The sequence below is a fragment of the Amphiura filiformis genome, chromosome 17, assembly GCF_039555335.1.
Source record: "Amphiura filiformis chromosome 17, Afil_fr2py, whole genome shotgun sequence".
NCBI classification, from domain to species: Eukaryota; Metazoa; Echinodermata; class Ophiuroidea; order Amphilepidida; family Amphiuridae; genus Amphiura; species Amphiura filiformis.
The window spans coordinates 17,394,741-17,410,888 of record NC_092644.1 but is presented as its reverse complement, the minus strand read 5'-3'; the positions used below and the strand labels follow the sequence as shown (position 1 = coordinate 17,410,888).

General features: G+C 36.8%; 1 protein-coding gene across 1 annotated transcript; it reads right to left on the bottom strand.

The window, feature by feature from the left end:
* Positions 1 to 9,615: 9,615 nt before the first annotated feature.
* Positions 9,616 to 14,876, bottom strand: LOC140137388 (cilia- and flagella-associated protein 77-like). Its single transcript, XM_072159026.1, is given in 5 exon segments — positions 9,616 to 10,627; positions 10,630 to 10,747; positions 11,563 to 11,668; positions 12,691 to 13,031; positions 14,670 to 14,876. Coding segments are annotated over 5 exon segments (732 nt in total). The 5' UTR covers positions 14,724 to 14,876; the 3' UTR covers positions 9,616 to 10,514.
* Positions 14,877 to 16,148: the final 1,272 nt, after the last annotated feature.

Below are 16,148 nucleotides of genomic sequence, written 5' to 3'. Positions count from 1 at the left end.
AATTATTGATAGTCATATAAATAGTAGGCTAATACTCCAGTGGGTCAGTGGTTGCATTTCCTTATATGGACACAGAGATACCACTTCCTCGTGTGGATTTAGAAAATATTGCGGGGATTGGGACTGGAGACTTGATAATGATTTCGTTTTTGTCCCGGGTTTTGTGCATTTATTTGAAGAATAGTTTGCACTTCTTTATCCGATTCTTAGGTCTAATTGCCCAAATGTGCCTAGAATTAATTTGTTTAGGCCTAATATAATCTCTAAATGTAAGTGAAAAACTCACTCTAAAAACGTGTTGTCCTTCATTTAACTCCTTGAACGAGTTGAAATTCCAACTCTTTAAGAGTGGTTTTCACTCTTTTTTTTTAGTGGTTTTAAAGTTAAAAATCACATTTCACTCTTTTTTGAGTGGTCTTATAAGTGAATCACTCTTCTGGGGAGTAAGTTTTTCACTCTTTTACATTTAGAGATGATCTAGGTTGATATACTCAAAATATTAATATGGACCTATAAAATCTTTCTTCTGGTCAAAAAACACAACTTCCAGAATAGTTTGCACACTGGAACTTCTGGTTTATGCATGGATAAAATATGCTTAGGAACCGGAGGCTTGTTGGTGCGGGGATGGAATACCTTTCAGCACCCCCCCCCCAAATAATGTAGCTTCCCGTGGACCATGTCAGAATAGGGCTGATCTGGCATGATTTTTCTAGCTTACAGGTCCATTCAGTGATTTGCTCATCCGGAGGATCAGGATGGTAAAAATCATCAAAATTCAGATTTTGGCACCTTAAGGGGGAATAATACCCTGATTTTCATCAGTACCCCTCTTCTTTTTTTCTTGCAAATTTATGAAGTACATAAATATGTTCATCACCTCATGTCCTGAACTTATAAAATATAGCTACATACAAAGTGCTTTTAAATCATTTAGTAAGTCATTTTAGCCCTATATATTTTTTTGTTTACTGTATCCTAGTAACTCAGATGCGTGTTTCATAACAAACCATAATTTATTCTATTCAACATGTTCAAGTAGGGTACATGAATAGAATCCTTTGTTATACTCTCTATAGAAAATCTAGTGGTGCATGCAAAATATATAACACTGAATAAATTAAATAAACACTTACACAATGGATGCATAGTCATTAGTCAATTTAATACTATATAATGTGTTGTTAGGAGAAGAAAAGGCTATTAGTCACCGTATGTCAGGTTATAGGTCAATTGGTTCAGGTCAAATTTAAGCATCAATTTTAGCATCAATTTTGAATACACATGTGAGAGTCTGTGATATCATAATGAGGCATAATTTTGATATTCTGTCTTTAACTGGATATACGGTATATCGAGAAGGGCAAGGTGGATATACTATTACCTTGGGATGTAAATGGTGAGTACAATTTAGAATGCCTAGTTGAGATGGATTTCACAAATAAATATAAAATAGTTACCAAAATCACAAAAGTTAAGCTTACGGAAAACTACCCAATATGGTGGTATAGGTGACAAGAAATACAATTTTTTCACCATTGCTGTAGTATGGTTGTGGTAACCTGTTACCTGTGGCTTAATTAAGTTTCAGTGAAATAATGTCGCAAGTTAAAAATACAAAATATAGCTCAACATTGAAAATAGAAGCATTTTAACCAGTTCCTTTTTTGATAGTTGTGGAGCACCAAGTTCATGAAGTCATAAAAGAAATCAGGAACCACTTATTCCCATTTTACATATCAACTTTATTTCCCTAATGTGTTAGCAACACATATGGCCATGCGTTTTGAACTCAACATCCAAAAAGGGTGGTGGCGTCACACTTTTCACTGTGATCATTTTGTTTTTTGAGTGTATCTTAGGAAGAAATATAGGTATGACAGTAAATTTGGTATCAAATGAAGGCTAAGATATTGATTAGTAACTATGGACAGTTTCATTAAGATATCTTGAACATTGGCAGAATGGCACCCAATCCAATTGACCAAGTCAGGGGGTGGTGGTGGCAGCGGTGCATGTGGCAGTGGTGCACTCATGTACAAACTCTATGGGTAGTTTGTATTTTAAGTGCACACAATTGTAAAATGGTTCATTATGTACTTCAAATGTGTCCTTATTACTATAAATTTGGTATCAAAAGATAGCTTAGTTGTCCATGTAAACATTTAAATACCTTAACTTTCTTAAAAGAATATAAGAGGACTGGTAGTCACAGGTAAGTCACATGACATACAAATTTGTCCCTATTCTCTACACAGTAAACCCAAATTTTCAAGGGCAATATACTGCTAGAGATTACCATCGCTGTATTTTTAAAACTATACCCCCTAGAATAGCCAAAGTATACATTTTTGGAAAGCTCTTGGCTCAAGGAATCCAAAAATGAACTTGAAATTAGTGTAGGGTGTTACCCAAGAAAATATTTTTCAAAATGTACTAGACTGATGGGTTGAATCGGTATAAAATTCCATCAACCATTTTCTGAAATACACATTGGGTTACTATCATAAAGCTCTATATCATCAGAAAGGTAATGGTCTGAACTTTTCAAAATTGCATTAAAATTTGATGGAGGGGTACACATGAATGAAAACCAGTACCCCAAGTAAAATTCATCAAAAATATAAAATGGCCTTGCATTTTTTACATTATTTCTTTTCACATATACCCTACACTAATTCTGATTCCATTTTTAGATTCCTTGGACCAATAGCTTTCCAAAAATGTATACTTTTACTATCATAGGGGGTATAGATTTCCAGATATGACAATTTATACCAAAAAAGGTGCATCGTGACAGAAAAATCAAGGTGTGACGCAAAGTCGGCGAGTTCACAACGCATGGCCATATCCAAAATTTTAACGAAATCCGTTGATAGTAAGCTTTCCAAAATGAAGTGAATTTAAATCATCAGTGATGTACCACCTTTTGGCTTCTACTTTTAAAAGCATGTAGGCCTAAGCTACGTTGATACCAATGCCACCAATAAAACGTGAAGATTTGCTCCTTCATTTTGCATACCACTTTGTCCAATTTTTTTTTGTAATTTCTTCACAAAATGCAAAAAAATCCAACAAAAAAATCAATGGGTGTATACACCTATCCGACTTCGCCATTACTGCGGTGTCCCCGATGTTAAACTGCGGTGTCCCGAGGTCGGGGGTTCCATCCATTATTTATTTTGTGCTATATAGTATTGTACCCGGAATTGTACACAACAGTGATATTCAATACACAATCATGAGTATTGAATTACGAATTAAATCTCCCGCTCTGGTACATCTGTGTTGCCGTCAATAGAGGGCCAAATACAGTAAACGCTTCTCGGATTGGTGTATACCCCCTTAAGGGATCTGGAATGAGCGTTTTGAGCGTTTCGACAGTATTTTTTGTGGGACATGAGAGCACATCAGACATATCGAATTGCATTCTGAATACGAAGAATGTCTTTCTGATCTTACTATAAATAGGGAAATGTTGTATGTATGTATGTATCGTGTAAAGGCTCCGTCAGTTTCGATCCAAATTTCGCCAAATTCATACGGGAGATCGATGAATATACGGGAACGTGTTTAAACTTTATTTGGTTGAAAACGGTCAAGAATTGGCCTCAAAATCAGTGAAAATGTGGTACGTTGCTATGCTGGGTAAATAAAAAAGGGAGTCAGTTGTCAAGCTAGCCCGTGCGCGTCGTACGGGCGTATCTAATGCCAAGCCGCTCGCGTATCGCAGCGATAGAGCGCGGGTAACGCAGCACTACGCCATGTCGCGCGTAAACGACGCAGAGTCGCGCAATGAATGATAATACGGGTGAACGACCGACCGTAGGCGTACGGGGAAAAGATGTGTGTTAAAAAGTACAAACAACATGAAGAGGTAGGCCTACTGTAATTAAAAAAGAAAACAAAATGAGGACAAACAGGTAGGCCTACGAGTGTGTTGGTTAGCCTATAGTTAGTCACAGTAAGAAAATGAAAACGGGAATAAAATAGGCTAAAGAAGGAAACAATAATAAATGATTTAAATAAAAAAAGCTATTAAACAGAGGACAGAACTAAATAAATAACATGAAAACGGGAAATCACAAGCTAAGCAGCAAATAAAAAATGAAGTCAACAGGGAAATGTAAGAAAGGACAGATTTAGAAAATAATGGGAACGGGATTGAGTAAATAAAAAACATGGTAACGGAAATTTGCAAGCTTAGCAGAACTGTTTTTAAAAAATGGAACAAAATTGGCCCATGTAGAAGAAACTAAAAAGAAAGAAAGAAGCTAAAATGGAAACTTAACGAGGGTCAGACTCAGATAAATGAAATTTACCTTTTCAATGATTCTACCTGTTCAGTAATTCCTCCCGTTTTAGTGAACGCTCCCATTTACTCACCTAGCGCACAGTGTCTTCGACCCTATATCTTCATGGCAGGAATCGCCATGGTAGGTTAAATCCACAGCCACGATTAGCCATTTGGTTCAAACCTTTAAAGCTCTTTTAAACTAATAATTAGTCGAGGGACATAACTAAGGCTACTCACAATAGCCGGGTAATCGATCTTGGTTGTGCGTGATTAAGCTTGTATACCCCATTGAGGTCAATGGTCATCGACTTTATACTGCCTACAGTGAGTGCAGCTGTACTACACGCTGCACGCTGTAGTCCATAACAGGACCAACGCAATATAAAATGGTCAAATTTTGAGTTCAAAGCGCACGGCCAATTTTCAAAGCGCATTCTAGCGACTATCATATCTGTTCAACACGTATTTCCAAGTTTATGAGACCAAATCTGGTTTCTTGAGAAAAAATCATGACGGGAGATATTCATCATTTTCTAACCCGGTATCAGAAGATTTTCGTCTGATATCAAAATCGTGCATAGCAATTCACGTGTATCGATCCCGTGTATTCATTTTAGTGTCCCTTCTGCACCAAATAATTATTAGCCAGGCGGTGTCGGTGTGTAGCGGGGACCCGCGCGTAGCGCGGGTGTCCCGCTAGTATCAAATAATTTTCATTTTTTGAAATTCACGATATAATACAAATTTTATGACAAATTACCGGTATTAAAATTTGATATTTTTCACATTTTTGATATAGGTAACAGTCCTCGAAGTAAATTTTGTAAATCTAATGACATATTCTTAAAGTGTATGTAGGTGGTAGAAAAAGCTGACGATCGATTAAAAATTTTGATATTTCATATTGAAGATATGGATTTTTTTCCGAAAAAGACCTATTTTTTGGGTGTTTTGGGAAAAAATCCATACTTTCAATACGAAAGGTCAAAATTTTCAATTGATCGTCGGCTTTTCATCCCACCTACATATACTTTAAGTGTAAATCATCAGATTTATAAAGTTTATACTTCGAGTACTGTTAAATATCAAAAATATCAATTTTTAATCATTTGCCCTAAAATGTGTAGGCCTATTACATTGCGAATTTCAAAAAATCAAAATTATTTGATATCAGAAGGACATTCTTCGTATTCAGAATGCAATTCGATATGTCTGACCACACGTTCATACCCCACCCCTTAATTGTTAGTGTCATAGATGTGCTAAACATAGCCTGCTGATGGTGAAAAGCTGTGAAAGGAGCATTTGGTGATCCTGAGCATCCACTTTTTTCTTCCAACAAAATTATCCCTTTACAAAGCAAAAAATGATATCACATTCTACCCCTTAAAAGCCCTTGCCAAATAGTATCACCTGCTAATCTTTTCACCCCCCTTTACAGACCTCAAAAATTTCAGGCCCCCCTTTTTTTTTTGACATGAAAATTATGGGTCAACCCCATAAAAAAGCATATAAACTCAATTTTCCCAGGAAAATTTGTGGTCATTTTTTCAGCCCCCCTTTGAGGGTCAAAATGTTCAGGCCCCCTTTTTGCATCAGCCCCCCTAACAAGTGTTTTTGAACGGTCCCTAAGTGAACCAAGTTCTGAAAAACTACTTTCTTTTACCCCAATTAACACGTCTAATGCAAAACATGCCTAATCACAAAATAACAAAAAAACACTCTTTTTAACACGTTTCTTGGTCGATCCTTCATGTATTTCGTGTAAGATAATCCTTACCCTAATTTCATATAGTAAAATTACATGGAGGAATATCATAACCCATTTTTTTGGTCACACTTGTCTGCTGTTATATGTTTGCTGTTATAACGCAGTATAATTATACTTACATTATACTAAACATCTCAAAAAAAGTAACTACCCCCCCCTAAATAATGGCCATATTCAAAAACGGGTGATTGTATCTGTAAAATGCGTTGGAAGCACAATTTATTTCTGCACATTTTGACACATGTAGCAATTGACTAAATATTGACTTCACAGCGTAACCCAGTTTAGAAGTTGCAGTAAATTCTATGGATTTATCTATTTAGTTTATTTAGAATGCCAATTATTGATAGTCATATAAAATAGTAATACTCTGGCAGTGGTTGCATTTCCTTATATGGACACAGATGTACCACTTCCTCGTGTGGATTTAGAGAATCAGAATATTGCGGGGATTCGAACTGGAGACTTGATACGATTTCGTTTTTGTCCCAGGTTTTTGTGCATTATTTTGAAGAATAGTTTGCACTTCTTTATCCGATTCTTAGGCCTAATTGCCCAAATTTGCCTAGAATTATTTTGTTTAGGCCTAATACTCTCTAAATGTGAGTGAAAAACTCACTCTAAAACGTGTTGTCCTTCATTTAACTTCTTGAACGAGTTGAAATCCCGACTCTTTAAGAGTGGTTTTCACTCTTTTTTTTGAGTGAGTTAAAAATCACATTTCACTCTTTTTGTGAGTGGTCTTATAAGCGAATAACTCTCAAAATATTATTAGGGACCTATAAAAAAGAATAAGATAATTTAAAGTTGCCAAATATTTTGCACACTAGTCCAGTCAAAGTGGGTTTTGACTCACCACTAATTGCAACAGAATTTTTTTCACTGCTATGAATGTCAGAGATGTCCCCTGAACAGCATACAAAAAGTATACTAAAATATACTTGGTGGAAAGGTAGTTTTTGGCGGGAAAAGGTCATACAGGGGCCAAATTTCAAAACTATGCCAAATTATTCCTCTAGTCATAAGGATTCAGAAAAAATATAGTTTGCCATATCTGTGATGTACGGTTCTTGAGTTATAACCGAAAAGGTCAAAGGTCAAATGTTGGGTTCAACAGAGGTCAAAAAACTAAAAATTGTCAGATTTTAATCAAAATGGTCTCAAATTGTTCGGCTTGCAAACATAATTCATTTAAAGAATATTTGCACTGTTTAGGTTGTTTAATTACATGCGTAACATCGAAAACTAGGTATGGGTCAATAGAGTTCAATGGTCAATGACCTCTTTTATCCTGCTACCTAGGTAACGAAACATCCAAGATACGGCAAACTATTTTTATTTTGGAGTGTTTTTAAAGTATGAACACATTGAGGCCATTTTTAAGGAGATCGGAGCATTTTTTCGAAGTTGACCCACGTGGAACCCAAAATTTGACCTTTGACCTTTTTGCTTATAACTTAAGAATGGTACATCACAGATATGACAAACTATACTTTTTCTGAATCCTTAAGAATAGAGGAATGCTTTGGTATAGTTTTTAAAAAGATTAAAGCAATTTTGAAATTTGACCCTTGTATGACCTTTTCCCGCCAAAAACTACCTTTCCACCAAGTATATTTTAGTATATTTTTGGTATGATGTTCAGGGGACATCTCTTAAATGTATAAAAGTGAAAAACATTCTGTTGCAATTAGTGGTGGGTGACACCACTAATTTGTTTAGATTGACTGGACTACACTGGAACTTCTGGTTTATGCATGGATAACATATGCTTAGGAACCGAGAGGCTTGGGCCGGGGGCTCAGGCCCCTCAATAATGTTGGTGCGGGGGATTGACAGTAAAAGCTAACATTTTATGGCAAAGAAATGCTAATCTATTTTGTTTGAAAATGTTATAATATGGCTTTAAGGGGGTTAGTTACTTTTTTGAGATGTTTATTATGACAGTCATGGTGGCATCTGTCCCATGTGAGAAGTCTTGCCCCCTGTGGAATGTTAGGCCTTTTTTTGTACTTTTTATCCCATTTTTGTCAAAGTTTGTCCCCTTACTGAAAAAGTCCTGGCTTCTCCACTGATGACACATAATATAAAAAAAGTCAAATGCAGATATTGTAATGATGACATGAATCATGATTATATTTTATTAAGTCCTCATTGAGACGATAATAATACAATGTATTTTCATTTTTACATGGTTATTTACAAGCTTTTACATCATAGTTGCTCAATATAAATACGTACAAAATTTTTTGACAATTTAAAATTAAGAGTGGTTTAAGAAAAGGAAACATAAAATAATTCACATTTGGAAGGTTGAACAGGAATTGGTCCAATCCATTTAAAGTCCACACTCCCCCATGTGGAAGATTTTGTAAATATCTTCCACAGAGGGAGGATGAATTTCAAATCATTTTACACATCATCAAACCCATTTTAGCAGCTCCATTTGAATTTCGTACACCCACTGAGCATGTTGAGAAAGATTCAACCTGAAGCTTCCACAATGTGCTAATTCCATTTGAAATTCATACTCCCCCTGTGGAAGATATTTCCTAAATCTTTCACAGGGGTAGTGTGGATTTGAAATCAAATATCCCAATGGGTTATGTAAATAATGTACTGAACCAATGGTAGACAAGTGTTATTTGATAAAATAATAATTGCATAGCTTAGTGTCATTTTGATCATTTTATTTAAAAAATACTGTTGGTTTCTATCCTCTTTGGTTAAGCTTGGTTAGTTGCGGAAATTGAGCGGGAAAACGATAATTGAAAATGTACGTTTTTCACAATCATTTTTTTTATGGTTTTACTTTAGATACAAGAAAACAACATCATGAAATTGAATATAAATTGAGAATGATGGGCTATTCCAGTTGAAATGCATTGCATACACCCCCCTATGGAAGACATGAAGTTTAATCTTCCACACAGGGAGTGTGAATTTGAGGGTTACCTGAATGGGCAGCTCCATTTGAAATTTACTGTACTTGATACCGGGACTTGATACACCCGAAGATTAAGGTAATGTCTTCTACAGGGGGTGTATTGATTCCAACTGGAATAGCCCAATCAATCAAATTATCCATCATAGACATAATACTAACACTAGGATCCACAACATGTTCATCTATCAGGGCACAGTTCTTTAACCCCAATACATTTGCACATTCATTGAAAATTCACTCATTGACCTTTGAAAATTTGGGTACAAAAACTCATACTCTGCAACTTGAGGTCAAATTTTGCACTATGAGTATTTAATTGAGGTTATTGAACTACAGGGGTAGCGCTAGGTTACTTTTTGGGGTCCCGGACCCACCAAAATAGAGTTCGGACCCCCTGTTTTTAAATTTTCTGCAAGTTCAGGGGTCCCTGCAGACCCCCAGTTTTTCAATCTAGCGCTATTTCAGACATACTGTTTATGCTGCATTTGTGCAACTCGGACTCACCAAACTCTACTCTGGACCCCCTACTTTTTAATTTCCTGCAAGTTCGGGGGTCCCTGCGGACACTGGAGTATTTAGTTCTAGCGCTACCCCTGTTGAACTATGCCATTGGGATGAGGCCATTGTGGTCCATGTGTAAGATGTTCAATAAATAATGTATTAATTTCCCTTAAATATACTCACAAGTTTTTTTATTTATTTTATTTTCATTTTTAAAATTGCAAAAAAAAAAAAAAAATTGTATGCATGTGAAAAGAATTTAGTTACAGAACCTTTATAGGTTGTAACTTGATATCAATAATATTTATGTGACCTATCACAGCAAAACCAACGAAAAAAGAGCAGCAGCACATGAAAGTAGAAGGTTTTTTTTTTCTGTAAAGATTTATTTTGGTGCAAATGTCATTCAATTTGGACAAGTGGCTTTTATGAACCTACTTTTAACCATACTAGAAAAATTTCACATTGCAACACTTGCTGTGATGGGTCACAAATATATTTCTGGTATTTAGCACCATTTTCATATGCAAGGAACCTACATGTCTTTTTTGTAAGATTAGTTAAATGATACAAAATGTAATTTTCATCTTACAGGGTAATACAGGGTGCCACAAGAAGCACTCCCAAAATAAAATTATCTGCCAAACTGCCAATGTAATAAAGTTGAAATGTCTAGATATAATTTTTGATTAAAGTACCGGTATTCAGATCAGCTGTTGATTACTGATAACTAAGTATTTTAAAACATCGTTTTAAAAAATGATAAAAGTTGATATGTTTTTTCAAATCTTTTGTTTGACCTTTGACATCACGATACTACAAGACCCTGTCACATATGACTTCAGTTAAGTACTTTCTTCCACAATCTTATTTATTAACTCTTTTGATTATGATTTTAATTAAAAAGCAATAAATATTAAACCTTATCACCTTCCGCATATAAAAGACAATACATATACCCCGTACAATTTGTTAACAAAGTGAAAAATATAGTTCTATTAACTTTTGGCCCCTTCATAAATTCCATGTCCAAACACTCCTGTTCTTGCAGTGCAGTCTGTTGCATGATGGGAATAAGCGGCTTTTCTGGCTTGTTGTGAACGGAATGTTTGAGATGTGGCGACTGTTTCTGGAAGCGTGGCATCTGCCACAGTGGTGGCGCTTCAACCGGTGGACAGTGTTTCCGTAGAAGAGATGCTCGTGTTTCGTATATGCCTTTGTTCTGGTTTTGCTGTTGGTTGGAAAATGTAGAACAAAAATATTGTTTGTTTAGTCAACACTCTTGATTTATATTATGGTAGGGGCCCAGATAGCATTAGTGGCAGCATCCCCCCCCCCCATCCAGAAAGGCTCATTTTTTCAATTTTTCTCCCAAATAAAAAGGTTCAAAAGTGGAAGAAAAAATTTATTGACAAAGGGTCCAGTCTCAAAATGTTCTTTCAAAAAAGGGGGTCATTGGGTGTAATAAAATGAAAAACGGGGGTCATTTTGAAAAATGGGAATCACTTGGTATGGATATTTGAAGGAAAAAAAGATCATTGGGTAGGGTATTTCAAAAATTTGAGCAAATATCTTATTTTTCTGTTCCGACTTCCAAATTTTCAATACAAATAAATTGGAATAAAGAGAATTTGAAAGTTCACATTATTTTGTGGCATTTTGGTTGAGTATACAGAGAGTGCGGGGGCCGGGTGTGGTTCCACAGTAAACATGGTTACCAGATCTGTGATTGGCCACTGTATTGTGGAAGCAATTTCATTGGCATACTTTAACTTTCTTCACGTGGGTGTCGACTGCAGACGACAAGTTTAAAAAAAAAAAAAAAATTCAAAATTCAAAAATTTCAGAAATGTAAATTTTCATGACCATGTCTGGAATCAACATGAAAAATGCATCAAAATGAGTACAAACAAGCCTAATATTGATTCAGTAGTTCTTAAGATGGCTCTTGATATTTTGAGAAAATATTTCAAAACTTGAACTTTTCCCATTGAAGCGCATGGCATGGCTAGCATGCAGAGCATTAACGAAGACTGGCTTTCTTACCTTTTGTTGATGTATTTCTCTTTTGACAATTTCATTTTTCCTTCTATCTTGAAGCCATCTATCTTGATATTTGTGTTCTAAAAGATCAAAAACTGGAGTTGAAGGTCTGTTGGGAATAAACATACAAAAGATTTATAATTATGAGTCCTATCACTAACCTCAAGTATGATACAAAAAAAGAACACTTTTAAAAAGCAAATGGGCAGCAGGACGAGGAATCGCACGGTTATATGAGATCAATTTGTGAAAAATTTTATTACAGTAAGTGATATTGCTCCAAAATTGTTCAGAAAACATAAATTTACAAGAAAATAAATAAATTTGCATTCAAAATTTCATAAAGTAGACATCTTGACATTTTCTCTTCTCTTGCCCCCAAAATGTGCAGTCTCCTAACAGAGAAGATATTTTACTATTCCCAGAATCCTTTGCCATATTATGCATCACCTCATTAAAATAGCAAAGGACAGTCTAATTACTCTGTACAGGTTCCCTTTGTTTTAATGTTGAGATCCCCGGTTGAGATCAGACTGGCAAAACGTGGGTCAATAGTCAAGAAATAAACATATTTTGCGAGATCTGGATGTGCTCTGTTTCATGAGCAATCTTGTCTTTAACAACCCATGTTGCACTAGATAGCGAATTAGTAAAGAAATTGAAATGGAAGAAATGCATTGTGGGAAGTGTAAGATATCTTCTATGGTCTCCAAAAGTGAAGCAAAGCATCCTGGTCAAGGGCGTAGCAAGAGCCTTGGGGCCCATGGACAAAGAGCAGTGGAGCCCTTTTAACATCTCCTTTATCGGCCTTTATTTCATTTTCGCTATTGCTCGGGGCTCCTGAACCCTTGGAGCCCATGGACTTTGTCCACCATGTCCACCCGCTTGCTACGCCCCTGATACTGGTGGATCTACCAATGATATTGTTTTGGGGGTCTCCCTGTCAGTCCAAAACACCATCAGTCCGAATCCTGTCAGTCCGAAAACCTGCTACGGTTAGGGTAAGGATTAACCCCCAAGTAACAGGTTTTCGGACTGACGGGGTTCGGATTGACAGTGTTTCGGACTGACCTCCTGTTTTGTTGCCTAAATTTATTTGATGATTCACAACTGAAAAATTTCACACATTACCTTGTTGAAACTCCAAAGGTCATAGATGCTGGTATTCTTCTAATCTTTATCTTGCTCTTCTCTTCTTCTGACACCCTCCTTCTGACATCATGTGTGGCACGATATTCAAATTGTTCTCTGGCTGTAATGAGTCCTGATCCAACACAAGCTTTGTTAAGAGCAATGAAATCCCTCTCTGCTTTCTTCTCCCTATTCCCTGCGGATCCTGGGAGAGTTGCAGTAGGTGTCCAGCCTGTCATGGCATCGAGAGCACCTCCGTCTTTGGAAATGTTTGGTCGTCCGTAGGCAAAGTCTGGTGATGGCAAAGTGAATCCTCTTTGCATGGGGCGACCAAGCTCTGACTGCAAGTTTAAGAAAAACATAAAATTTTAGATGTTACACTTGATGCAAAAATTACAAATTGTTCTGTTATTTTCACTAGGCTTGCTGGGACTACTTGGAATATCAAAACTTTCATTGGTATAGCATAGGTTTTTGCCATTTGAAATCAGTTATACACTATTTTGCAAAGACCTATCACACTAGTTGACCGATAACGAAACATCATGTTGCATCACGCGATGCTACGCAACTTGATCAGCAAATGAGGTGGTGGTGATGGCATAATTCAATTAGCCAATCAGAACCCGACTTAGGGGTTCATTCATATATTTTCATGACTAAACAACGTTTAGTCATGAAAATATATGAATGAACCCCGTTCATACATACGCAACATTCTGCTTGCTGTTATTTCCCTCCAAAACTAAAAATACCAACATTTCAAACTAAAAACTACCAGTTCCTTATCATTTTTAACAGTTTCTCCATCGCTATAAAATGTAAGAAAACGTTTTCTTGCTCAGTCCATCGTGCAGTGGTCAGCTGCGTAACATCGCGTACATCACTCGCGCTTATGCGTAAATAGCTCGCGCACATAGACGCCGTAATATCCTACTCGCGAAGCGTCCATCAGTTCTCGCGCGCTTGTTTATGACGAACGCCGGGCATAAACGTTGTTTATGCCCGCCTATCGACCAATCACGCATGCTGTTATATAGCGAGTATGTATGAATTCATGTTCACACCATAAACCAAGGAGTCCATGCCAAGTCGGGCAAGCCAATGCGAAGGTCTTTGCAAATAGGTGCAGTTTCAAATTATTTTTTTTGAATTTCTGGTTGGTAATTGGCAATCGAGTAGAGGTGGCGTCATTGACCAAAGATGCCGAAGGGTCAACCTGCTTGTTGTCAAGCTGTTCAGCTAATTAGCGTGACTGTTTATCACATCTGTAGACTGTGTTACGGTACTGTTTACTCTTGTGTACACTATGACTAGGCACAGACCACAGACAGAAGTAATAAAAAATTACTTTAATTGCATTCATTTAAAAAAAGTTCAATTTCAGTATTAAGAGTTTACTTTTAGTCTGTGTAGACTGTGATGATCAGGTAACTTTACTTTAAATAGCAAACCTACATTTTCGGGACAAGTAACAAATCCAGTTCCATATTTAAATCATGAAACATGGAAATGCATGAATGATTGCAGTGAAAAGCTTGCAATCGACAAGAGGGTGGGTGTGTGTATGTGTGTACAACGAACTATCATGGCAATATTCAGAACTTCTAAAAAGTCAAACTCAAAAATAAGCTTTTTTGTTTAACTTCCAAATGACTTCAGTCATCATCATGATGTCACTCAGCTTAGGGAGCGATCGTTATTTATGACAGGGGGGAATGGGTAAATTTAGGGGGAACATGAAATTTTTTGTGGTCTTGAGGGGGAACCTGAAATTTTAGTTGAACCAGGAGGGGGATTGTTAAATTTTAAATGGAGAAAATTGGGAAAACAAGGGGAACGCGAAAATTTTGAGCGAACGCAAGGGGGAACGCGAAATTTTTGTCGATATTTTGCCAAAACACCCATTCCCCCCCCTGCCGTAAATAACGATCGGTCCCTTACAGTGTCACTGTCAGTCTCGATTTCCGATTTCTTACCTTCATCAAGAGCGGGTTACCAAAGTTGTCCGGTTCTATTGCTAAGGCAGCCATGGTTTTATAACTTATAGAAATCTAGTAATGTTTTTCGAGCTATGCACTGCTCAATTTTACACAGTGTATCACGTCGACGATCAGCTGTTTATTTACCTCTTTATTTACAACGTGGATTTGCCAGACTCCCGCTGGTTGTTATGTTTGTTGGTGTCATGGAAGCCGCCAACTTAGCAACCGTCAACAGAGGGCAGCAGATCAATTCAAAAATCGCAGCGTCTGCACGGCATGGTAGACCCGATTTCTCCCTTTGTTTTTCTCTTTATTGATGAAAAAAGTAATACTGACCCATTCCATGTCAACTCCAGGGATGTGCACCGCAGCACCTCTTCAATTTTTTTCTTTTTCTGTGTGGTGGTAGATATTGATGAGAAAGTAAAATTCCGAAAATTTGAGCTTCATACTCTATTTCGTGGCATCAATTTGAAATTTAGGGGGGTCAGCGTAAAAAATGTGTCGCAACGCGAAACACAATGTTTGGAGGTCCATAAATGTATAAAGGGAACCATTTACAACTTTGAAAAGTATGTATCCTGGGGTACTTATTTGTGTAGAATTCAAATCTGGCATCAGAAAACTTCTTTAAAAGATATAGGGCCCTCAAAATGCAACTTCGTCCATCCAGGACCAACACAGAAAAAGAAAAAAATTGAAGAGGTGCTGCGGTGCACATCCCTGGAGTTGACATGGAATGGGTCTACTAGTATTGAGAGGATAAAAAAAACCTGATGGGGCAGACTTTGCAATTGTTGGGGATGGGGTAGGTGTGAGAATTAACCTAAAAATGCCTTTTCGTGAGACTATGAACAGTAATTTATGTGCCGCTTGACTACGGAAAAATACAAAATGTCATCAAAATTTTGAGTTTTTTTGTTCAAAGTGTTGTTGAAAGATTTGAAGAAAAATACTGAAAAAGGAGTCATTCGGTGAGAGATAAGAAAATCCAAAATTCTTGAAAAAGGAGCCTTTAGTTTGATGATGACGCGTCGATAGTAAACAAATTAACAAAAAAAGGTAGTTGAAAATGGCCTGGGGTTCAGTTGCTCCGTAGCGCGACGCCATTCCTCCGAATCTTTTCCGTTCCGGAGTAAAAACCATGTACCACAACCTTACTTTATTTCTGCCATCTCAAGGATTCAGGACTAGTTATAGTTTGACCTACGACGTCCAGTTTTCGAGTTTGCAGGGCCTATGATATAGCAAAGACCAAATCGGTTGAAACGGTTGAAATTCAACCTAAGTTTGATATTTCAACGTAGAATCAACGTTGAAATATCAACTTTATTTCACCTCCATTTCAACGCACGGTTGATTCACGTTGAAAAATCAGCAACCTTATTTCCAACATTAGGCCTAGGCCTACCGTCAACGTTAGGTTGAAAATAACTTGAAATCAAGTTGATTTTGAACTTTAACCTGATTCAG